The sequence below is a fragment of the Rhinopithecus bieti genome, unplaced genomic scaffold (genome assembly GCF_001698545.2).
Source record: "Rhinopithecus bieti isolate Rb0 unplaced genomic scaffold, ASM169854v2 scaffold_32083, whole genome shotgun sequence".
Classification (NCBI taxonomy): Eukaryota; Metazoa; Chordata; class Mammalia; order Primates; family Cercopithecidae; genus Rhinopithecus; species Rhinopithecus bieti.
The window spans coordinates 418,537-430,061 of record NW_016814096.1 but is presented as its reverse complement, the minus strand read 5'-3'; the positions used below and the strand labels follow the sequence as shown (position 1 = coordinate 430,061).

Below are 11,525 nucleotides of genomic sequence, written 5' to 3'. Positions count from 1 at the left end.
ACTTCTTCTTTTCCTAACTGAATACCCTTTATTTCTTTCTATTGCCTGATTGCCCTGGCCAGAACTTCCAACACTATGTTGAATAGGAGTGGTGAGAGAGGGCATCCCTGTCTTGTGCCAGTTTTCAAAGGGAATGCTTCCAGTTTTTGCCCATTCGGTATGATACTGGCTGTGGGTTTGTCATAAATAACTCTTATTATTTTGAGATGCATTCCATCAATACCTAGTTTATTGAGAGTTTTTAGCATGAAGAGCTGTTGAATTTTGTCAAAGGCCTTTTCTGCGTCTATTGAGATAATCATGTGGTTTTTGTCTTTGGTTCTGTTTATATGATAGATTACGTTTATTGATTTGCATATGTTGAACCAGCCTTGCATCCCAGGGATGAAGGCCACTTGATCGTGGTGGATAAGCTTTTTGATGTGCTGCTGGATTCGGTTTGTCAGTGTCTTTTGAGGATTTTTGCATCGATGTTCATCAGGGATATTGGTCTAAAATTCTCTTTTTTTGTTGTGTCTCTGCCAGGCTTTGGTATCAGGATGATGCTTGCCTCATAAAATGAGTTAGGGATGATTCCCTATAGAGAGTATTTTCAACACAAAAGAAATTCCTTCATATGGCTGACTTTCTATGCAAGAGGCATAAGGATTTGCCTTATTCAACCCAGAACATAGTATAGGCATATGTATAGGGTACCTCATGGTCTGCTGAACATGATACATGAATAGAGTAGAGCAATGAAGATACTTGTGATTTCCCCCAACCCCCTAAATTGAAACTTAAGTAAAATTTCTGTTCAATTTAAGGATCTGATATAAATCCACTAGGCAAGGAAGCCTCTTAACCAACGTGTAGCATCTTCCCTCCCTCCTTTACTTTGGTAGTTACTACTTCTCTTTCTCCCTTTTTCCTTCATAAGATCATACTCTGGTATGTGCTAGGTACAGGAACAAGAAACCAGATAGTGCCCTCTCTTAATGGTGCTCATAGTCAAGAGACTCTACTTACTGAATTCTAACACAGAAAACAAAAATCATATTCCAAAAAGACTAATTATTTTTGCTTTAGTGGATTCTTTCAATGTGTTCCATTTCTATTTAAACATAGTACCATCTTAGTTCATTTCAAAGGGATGGGCTTAGAGCAGGGCAACCTTCCTACATCTAAATTACCTGACAAATAAAACTTTGTGTATGAAAACAGTATGCTTTTAGAGGGCTTAATAAAGACACTTTGCTGATTGTTCTGTAGATTTTAAGTAAACTGTTTCTGTCTATTAATGACTTATTACATAGTCCTGTGGTAAGATGCTTTCTTTCTCAGCTTCAGTTTTCCTTTAGGTAAAATGAAGAAATTGAACTCCATCAGCATTTCCCAAACAAGACCATTTTGTGAAACAGTGTCTGCATTCTCTACCCTAGATAATAGGAGTGAGGAAGTGGAGGAGAGGGCTCCATTCACGCTCCCAGAAGAGGCATGAATAAAGAGAGGATAGGTAGATGTCGTAAAACCCAGACTGGGAGGAATGGGATAGATGATCTTTAAGATATTCAGCTCCAAAGCTCTATTTTATTATTTTACTTCATTAAATATAAACTTACTTAATTTTATATATTATATTAATTCCTCTTATAGAACCGAAGGGATATTTAATATATAACATGTTATTTCTAGTTTTGAAGCTTAATTTTATTAGGCCATACCTAATCACATGGACAAAAGGAAATTAGATTTCTGGAGCTTTGAGTTTATACATTTATGCATGAGGAATTCTTAGATATTTGGGTAATTTTATAGTCTGGAGAAAGATAGAAGGAAATGTAATAAAAAAGCAAAGCTCTCAAAGTTGGGAAGGTAAAAAAGACATCCTTCTCAACAAATGGTACAGGAACAGCTGGACATCCATAGAAAAAAATGAATCTAGACACAGATTTACACAAAATTTAATTCAAAATGGAACACAGAGCAAAATGTAAAACACAAATCTAAAAATCTCCTAGAAGATAACATAGGGGAAAATCTAGATGACCGTGAGTTTGCTGATGACTTTTTTGATACAACACCAAAAGCATGATTTCTGAAAGAATTGATAAGCTGGACTTCATTAAAATTAAAAACTTTACCTACTCTGGCTTGTCAAGAGAATGAAAAGACAAGCCACAGAGTAGGAAAAAAAAATTTGCAAAAGACACCTCTGACAAAGGACAGCTATCCAAAATAACAAAGACCTCTTAAAACGGAACAATAAGAAAACAATCTGATTTCAAAATGGGCCAGAGATCTTAACAGACACCTCACCAAAGAAGATATACATACAGATGGCATATAAGTTTATGAAAAGATGCACCACATCATGTGTCATCAGGGAAATACAAATTAAAACAACAAAGATACAGTACTCACCAAATATATGACATTCTGGAAAAGGAAAAATGATGGAGGCGGTAAAAAAAAGTGGTTGTGGCCAGGCGCAGTGGCTAACACCTGTAATCCCAACACTTTGGGAGGCCGAGGCAGACAGATCACCTGAGGTCAGAAGTTTGACACCAGCCTGGCCAACGTGATGAAAACCCGTCTGTACTGAAAATACAAAAATTTGGTGGGGTGTGGTGGTGGGCACCTGTAGTCCCAACTACTTGGGAGGCTGAGGCAGGAGAATCGCTTGAAGCTGGAAGGTGGAGGTTACAGTGAGCCGAGATCGCACCATTGCACTCCAGCCTGGGGGACAAGAGCGAGACTCCATCTTGAAAGAAAAAAAAAAAGTGGTTTCCAGGGGTTGAAGGAGGGAGAGATAAAAGGCAGAGTACAGAAGATTTTATGGCAATAAAATACTCTGTATGATACTGTAATGGTGGACACATGTCATATAGTTGTCCAAACTCATAGTATGTACAATACCAAGAATGAATTCTAATGTCAGCTGTGAACTTTGGGTGATAATGATGTCACTGTAGGTTCATTAATTGTAAGAAATGTACCCGTATTAGTCCATCCTCACATTGCTATAACGAGCTACCTGAGACTGCGTAATTTATGAACAAAAGAGGTTTAATTGACGTACAGTTCTGCAGGCTGTATAGGAAGCATGACTGGGAGGCCTTAGGAAAGTTAAAATCATGGTGGGAGGGGAAGTAAGCATGTCTTACCCTGGCAGAGCAGGAGAGAGAGACAGCTAAGGGGGAAAGTGCTACACACTTTTAAACAACCAGATCTCATGAGAATTCCATCATGAGATAACACTAGAGGGATTGTGCTAACCATTAGAAACTGCCCTCATTATCCAGTCACCTCCCACCAGGCCCCTCCTCCAACGTGGGGATTACAATTTGACATAAGATTTGGGTGAGGACACAGAGCCAAACCATATCAGTACCCCTCTGGTGGGGGATTTTAATAATGGGGGGTTATGTATGTGTGGGGCAGGGAGTATATGGTATATCTCTTTACCTTCCTCTGGATTTTGCTGTGAACCTCAATCTTCTCTAAAAAATTCTTTTAAAAATCACTCTCAGTCCTACAGCTTTCTAAGTTGAATTACAAAATTATTTTATTACTAAAATATTTGTCTATTTTCTTTGTTTTACAATTTAAGTTCTTTTGTGACATGAAAATTAATATATTTATTTCTGAGAACAGTTTAAGTCTTTATCACTTCAAGTATTACCTTCCCCAATGAGTCTTTATATTTTCTCCTTTCAACCTCCTAAGAAGATATATTTTGAATCTTCTCATTCATCCTCCATGTCTCTATACCTTATACACTTTCTATTTCTTTATGCCTGTGGGCTTGCTGTATCTTATGTAATTTTTTTTCTTTCTTTATTTTTGTGATGGAATCTCGCTGTGTTATCCAGGCTGGAGTGCAGTGGCACGATCTCGGCTCACTGCAAGCTCCGCCTCCCAGGTTCACGCCATTCTCCAGCCTCAGCCTCCCAAGCAGCTGAGACCACAGGTGCCCACCACCACGCCCAGCTAATTTTTTGTATTTTTAGTACAGACAGGGTTTCACCATGCTAGCCAGGATGGTCTCAATCTCCTGACCTTGTGATCCACCCGCCTGGGCCTCCCAAAGTGCTGGGATTACAGGCGTGAGTAATTTTCTGAGATATATCTTTTAGTTCACTAATTCTTCAACTATGTTTTATCTGCCATATAACTTATGTTTTAAGTTTTTTATTTTATAATGACCTTTTTCTTTTATAGATGTTCTATTTGGTGCTTTTAAAATCTGCCTTTTCTAGTGTCCTATATTTTTTTCACATTTCTTATTTATCTTTTATGTCTCTAATCATTAAAATATTTTAATAATATCTTTGAGATTCTTCTGTTATTTTTAAATATTGGTGGGTACAAGTCTTCCTGTTTGCAGTGGCTGCCTGCTAATGCTCCTTCATTGTAAATCTTCCTTTTTAATGTGGTTCATAAATTTTAAATTGTGAGCCCCTCTTTAGTGGAGGTTGTATTTTTCTGATGAACTTGTGGAATTCTTCCTACAGAGCTCTTTTGAATTTGCTTCTGTTCTGAGCCTCAAGGGTTTCACAGAACAGTTTCTGGTTGTTACCTTAATTTATCATCTAGGATGTACATACCATGCAGGGAGCATCTATTATTAGGACTTTATACCCTTTTGTACTACAAGTTTAGGTTTTTCTATTTCTCATGGAATAATTTTTGGTTTTGTGTGATCTAGGCAAAGACATTTTTTGTGCTGGTAGGCTGAGTTCTTCTAGTCTTCCTTTCTTGAAGTTAGCTGTTTTTCTAGAGTCCTTTCTCTATACCAGTGTTCTAGATCCCCTGGCTTTGTGCCCACATGGATATTAAAACCCTGACTTTGCCATGACAGCCTATATCTGTTTGTACGGGTTTCTGGATTACTAGAGCATCACCTTGCATACTTACAACTCTGACTATGGATTTCCTGTCTTATTTTTGATGTCTGACAATTTCCTTATCTTTCTTTTGAACTTCAGCTGTATGTTAACTTTTTTTTATTGATGCTATATATTTTTCAAACATTTCACATTAGTTCATTCCACAATGTTTTTAAGAATCACTTAAGTTTTTTCTTTTGAAAGTATCATCAACTTTTAGAGACATTGGAAGTACAATAGAAAGAACTTATTTTCCTGAATGATTTTAGAATAATTTGCCAAACTGATGCTCTATCATCTCATTAATACAGTATATCGTTCTTACAATCAGGGACATTCTCCTGTAAAACCATAACACAGCAATCAAAATCAGGAAGTTAACACTGGTATATAACTGTAGTGTTCAGGACTCATTCAGTTTCACCAACTGTCACATTAAAGTATTTTCATAACAAAAGGGTCTAGTTTAGAATCCTGTGTTTGTATTTAGTTGTCATAGCTCTTTAATCTCTTTCAGTCTGGAAGACTTTCCTAGTCTTTGGTTGATTTTTATAACTTTGACAGTCTTGAAGATAACAGACCATTATTTTGTAGAATGTTCCTTAGTTTCTGTTTGTACAATGTTTCCTCATGGTTAGATTCAGTTTATTTATCTCTGGAAGAAATATCACAGAAGTAATGCCATATTCTTCTTATTGAATCCTATCAGATAGCTAATGGTTTCGATTTGTTTTATTATTGGTGATGTTCACTCTGATAATTTGACTAAGGAAGTATCTGACAAATTTCTCCACTGTAAGGTTACTCTTTTCTCCTTTGTAATCAGTGTATTTTTTGGAGAGGCACTTTGAAACTATGTAAATATGTCATTTCTCACCAAACTTTTAATAGATTTATTTATATCAATATAGGCTCATAGTTTCTTGTTTTGTACAATGGATTAAAGTATTTGACTATCATTTATTTTTATCAAATTATCCTTGGTTTGGCCAGTTGGAGTCCATTCATGCTGGCTGCTGGGTATTTTTGACATGTCTTCATCATTCGTTTAGGATTTTCTGCTTTCAGATAAAATAAAATGTACCAGGATCACCTCGTACTTTATCTGATTTTGCCCTGTAATAAACCATTTCTCCATGTTGCCCTGGTTCCTTTTAGTAGAAAAAAAGGTATATAGAAACCAAAGTCTGAGTGCTATTACAGTTATTACTGTTGGAATGTCATTGTTCTCAGACCCCCTCAGTGGACAGAGCTAGGAAATATATGTATATATTTACATACATACATATACACATATACTTACAGTTACATATATTTTTATATCAATCTATGTATGTATATTGAAAACCATTAATTTGCACTACTGCAAATTACAATCCCAAACTACAAGGATTATTTTAGTTTATTTCTTCTCTTTAGTACTTCTCTTTCAATGAGAAATCTGACTTTCATTATCACTAAGACGTTGACTTATTCCATAAAACACCCTGTTACGTAACCAGTCCACCATTCTGCTGCCCTCTCTTTCCTTATGTGGATGTCCTCCTTTTCCTGCTTGGATTCTGACACTTTCAGCGGGGTTGCCCTTTTGCAGGGTCACCCTCCTCACCTTACTTAGTTTCTGACTCCCCACAGTAGACTGCCCTCCCTTACATGGGGAAATCCTCTTTTCTCCATTCGGGCCTGTTATTCTATTCCGGAATGCTCTAGACACAACCCCCTCACCACTTCCTCACATACCCCTACCTTATACTACCTAACCTAATGGATTTCAGGGCTGAACTGTTTAAGAAGAGGGGCCGGGCGCGGTGGCTCAAGCCTGTAATCCCAGCACTTTGGGAGGCCGAGGCGGGCGGATCACGAGGTCAGGAGATCGAGACCATCCTGGCTAACACGGTGAAACCCCGTCTCTACTAAAAAAATACAAAAAACTAGCCGGGCGCCTGTAGTCCCAGCTACCCGGAGGCTGAGGCAGGAGAATGGCGTAAACCCGGGAGGCGGAGCTTGCAGTGAGCTGAGATCCGGCCACTGCACTCCATCTAGCCTGGGCGACAGAGCGAGACTCCGTCTCAAAAAAAAAAAAAAAGAAGAGGAAGGGGTTAAATGTTTTAAACATAGTATTTGGGGGACTTTATTCCCAACTAAAATAAATTCAATAAATGGAAAATTAATAGGAAAATAAGATTTTCTCTAAAGCAGTGTGCTTTTCAGTCAGCTTTTCTTATAATTTTCCATAAAGTGAAGGATAACTATAATAGGAAAACATTTGTATTTTATTCTTGAAGTTGCCTTCTATAGTTAATGCATTAGCATTAGTATAGTTTTGTTCTGATATTAGAAGTATGCCTATATGTGATATTAACCAATTTTAAATAATTAAAATATTAAATATAGCATCTATAAAAATACTGCATGTCAATCCAATTATTTTATTTTCAAATTCATCTATGTGTCAGAAATGCAGCTATGTGGGAGTATACTAGTTGGGCAGTGCTCTAGAGCTATTGATAAAATATAGCTGTGGACTATAATTGAGAAAGAATAAATGCAGAGGTGTGTGTGAAGAACAGTGGCCTGAAATTATTTGGTAAATTTGCTCTAGATATAGTTTTATCTTTGGCTAATGGTAGCAGATAATAAATTCCGGATTAGAGTAATACATTGTCTTCTGAATTTTGTCTTTTCATTTTTTCCTCTTATTTTGCTAGATGACCTCAAAACATTTTCCTTTGCTTTTGTGCTGAATGCCTTAAAAAGTACTCTGATCTCATCCAGACTCGTGTCTTTAAAATGGGATCTACATATAGAAGACTTCTAAATGTTTATCTCCTAACCCCTAATCCATTCTACATTAACTATTTGCTGTCTCTGCTTGGATATCTAAAAGACACCTCAAACTTGACATAGTTAAAACTAAGTTTCTAAAGTCCCGCCTCCTGAAAACTGGCTTATTTAATCTTTTCCATCCTTATTAATGACAACTCTCTTTTTCCAGTTACTTTTTTTTTGGCTCTCCCTCAGAGTGTATCTACTTTCCAACCACTTCTTATTTCATCCACTACTAACATCCTAGTCCTCATTCATCATCCACTTTCATCTGGATTATTACAGTAGCTTATTAAGTGGTTTTTCTTGCCACAACCTTTGTTCCCTTCTAATGTGAATGTAATAGAGTGAGTCTTTAAAAAGCTAAGTCAGGGCCTGGCGCGGTGGCTCGTGCCTGTAATCCCAGCACTTTGGGAGGCTGAGGTGGGCAGATCATGAGGTCAAGAGATCAAGACCATCCTGGCTAACATGGTGAAACCCCGTCTCTACTAATAATATAAAAAGTACCCAGGCATCGTGGCATGCACCTGTAGTCCCAGCTACTTTGGAGGCTGAGGCAGGAGAATTGCTTGAACCCAGGAGGCAGAGGTTGCAGTGAACTGAGATCACGCCACTGCACTCCAGCCTGGCACAGAGCAAGACTCTATCTCAAAAAAAAAAAAAAAAAAAGCTAAGTCAGGCTTTGTCACATTTGTCCTCAGAACTCTGTAGTGGCTTTCCATCTCGTTAGTTATAAAAACCAAATCTGTATCACACATAACGAGGCCTACAATGATTTGGGTTCCCTTGCCTTCCCTTGCCCCTCTCTGAACTCTGCTGTTCTTCACCTTGCTTACTCCCTTTCAGCCACATGGACTTCCTTGCTATTCTTTGAACACACTAGACCTTATTCCACGTTAGGGAACTGAAATATTCTTCCTTACTTCTATCCAGGTCTTTACTCAGAATTTGCTATCTCAGAAAGGAGTTTCCTGACCATCCTGTGTAATCGTCTTTCCTGATTTATTGTTTTTCTTTAACACCTATCAATATCTAATATACCATATGTTTTAGCTTATATTGCTTTTTTTCTTGCCCAGAATTTAAGCTGGACAGGATTTTTTCTTTTGGTCCAGTTGTTGTACCCCCAGTGTCTATATCAATGCTTTACTTACAATAAGCATTCAACATTTATGGAAGAAATGAATCATATACAACCCATCCATTAATATAAAATAAAATAAAATATAATATAATAAAAATCAGGTCATTCATGGCAGTAGGCTAAAAAATTTATTTCGTAGGAAATGTGTAGTAATTATTGTACTTTTGCTTAAAATTTAAAAAATATAAGTAGGATTTAAGAAGATGAGCACTCATACATGGCTGGTTGGCGTTTAACTTGGTCAATCCTCTAGAAGACTATGTAACAATTTTTTTTTTTTTTTTTTGACAGCGTCTCATTCTGTCACTCAGGCTGGAGTGCAGTGATGCGGTCTCAATTCACTGCAACCTCCATCCCCCCGGGCTCAAGCAATCATCCTGGCCTCAGCCTCCCGAGTAACTGGGATTACAGGCACACACCATCATACCCAGCTTAGTTTTGTTTTCAGACTTTCACCATGTTACCCAGGTTGGTTTTGAACTCCTGAGCTCAAGCAATCCACCTGCCTCAGCCTCCTAAAGTGCTGGAATTACAGACATGAGCCCCTGCGCTGGCTTATGTAACGGTTTTTTAAAAGCCTATAAAAATTAACAAGTCTTAGAAATTCTGCTTCTTGGAACTTATCCTAATAAAAAGAGTAACTATAAAAGTCTAGATATAAGCATGTTTATTTCAGAATATTTCATAATAGTGAAAAACTCAATTCAGTAAACCTGTAAACATGAGTGATTAGGTAAGCTATGGTAAAGTTAAAAAATGGAATACTGTGTAGCCATTAAAAAGTTATATTGTACATTAATTTGTCACAGAAATGTGTTTATTATATATTAAGTAAAGTAGGTTGCAAAATAGATATTTATTATCACTTTCCACTGGCTCTCTTTTAAAGTATAAATATATGTTTTTTAAAAACTGGTAGAGTGGGGCATGGTGGCTTATACCTGTAATCTCAGCACTTTAGGAGGGCAAGGCTGGAGGTCTTGAGCCCAGGAGTTCAAGACCAGCTTGGGCAACATAGTGGGACCCTGTCTCTACAAAAAATTTTAAAAATTAGCCAGGTGTGGTGGCATGTTCTTATAGTCGGCAGCTACTTATGAGGCTGAGGTAGCAGGAGGATTGCTTGAGCCCAGGAGGTTGAGGCTGCAGTGAGCTGTGATCATCCCAGTGCACTCCAGCCTAGGTAACAGAGTGTGACCCTATCTTAAAAACAAACAAACGAATCAAACAAACAAAAACTGGTAGTACCAAAGTGTTAATGACTGTTATCTGTGGATCATGAGATGATTTGTTTGTTTAAAACAGTTGTTGGCCGGGCGCGGTGGCTCAAGCCTGTAATCCCAGCACTTTGGGAGGCCGAGACGGGCGGATCACAAGGTCAGGAGATCGAGACCATCCTGGCTAACCCGGTGAAACCCCGTCTCTACTAAAAAATATAGAAAACTAGCCGGGCGAGGTGGCGGGCGCCTGTAGTCCCAGCTACTCGGGAGGCTGAGGCAGGAGAATGGCGTAAACCCGGGAGGCGGAGCTTGCAGTGAGCTGAGATCCGGCCACTGCACTCCAGCCTGGGCGACAGAGCGAGACTCCGTCTCAAAAAAATAAATAAATAAATAAATAAAACAGTTGTTATGCTTGTTTTTTTAAAACTTTTCCTCAGGGAAGAGCTAATATGAAGTAACAAACTCCCCTAGACTGCTCTCTGTATCTCTCTTGCTTTATTTTTGTCTTAGTGGTTATCACTCTCTAACATGCATACATTTTACTTATATTTGTCGGTCCTATCACCACCCCCAACTAGAAAGTAAGTTTCTTAAAGGTAGGGACTTTGTTTTGTTCACTGCTATATTCCAGGAGTCTAGGAAAGTATCTACCATATAGTAGGTGCCATAAATGTGTTGAATAAATCAATAATGGTACATAGAAGATAAATGCCACATTTTATAGCATGTAATTTTGATACCAGAGGAATTTGTTGTAGATAATTAAAGTATTTTAATGAGATTTTCCCCTTATTTTCAAGGTTTCTAAATACTCTTTACAGAAGAAAGTGAGTGAAATGGTAAGGAAATTACAAAACATATTTTCCCCATCTGGATTAGTACTTAGGGGATTAGTATTTTGTGAATAAAATGTGACATATATAGTGAACAAATTAATTGTTGAAACTGGATATTACTGTCCCCAGTAATATTAAAGGGGATATTTGCAATTTCACGTGTTGCATACATGAATTATTTCACAAATTTATTTCTAGATTACATAGTACTTATACAGGTTGAGCATCCCAAATCTGAAAACTCAAAATTTGAAATGCTTCAAAATTGGAAACTTTGAGCGTCAACATGATGCTCAAAGAAAATGCTCATTGGAGTATTTTGGACTTCAGATTTTTGCATTTGAGATACTCAACCCATAGGTATAATGCAAATATTCCAAAATCCAAAAATATCTCAAATATGAGATACTTCTGGTCCCAGCATTTCTGATTAGAGATATTCAACCTGTATATTTAAAATAAATTTTACACAGTTCCCAAATTATTGTTAGGGTCTTATAGTAAAAACAAACAACAAAACTCTAAAACCTCTTATTTTAATGGTATCTCTTCTAGATATTTATGTAAACATGTAATTATTAATTAAAGCCTGAAAAGAACAAAATATATGAAGCAGTATTTGGGATATAAT

At 37.3% G+C, this 11,525-nt stretch overlaps 1 protein-coding gene across 1 annotated transcript in view; it reads left to right on the top strand.

Annotated features, from left to right (window-relative positions):
• Positions 1-11,525, top strand: part of CCDC73 (coiled-coil domain containing 73) — a 155,283-nt gene that overhangs the window by 68,216 nt on the left and 75,542 nt on the right. The window contains 1 exon segment of the mRNA XM_017849710.1: positions 10,859-10,897. Coding sequence (XP_017705199.1) covers positions 10,859-10,897 — 39 coding nt within the window.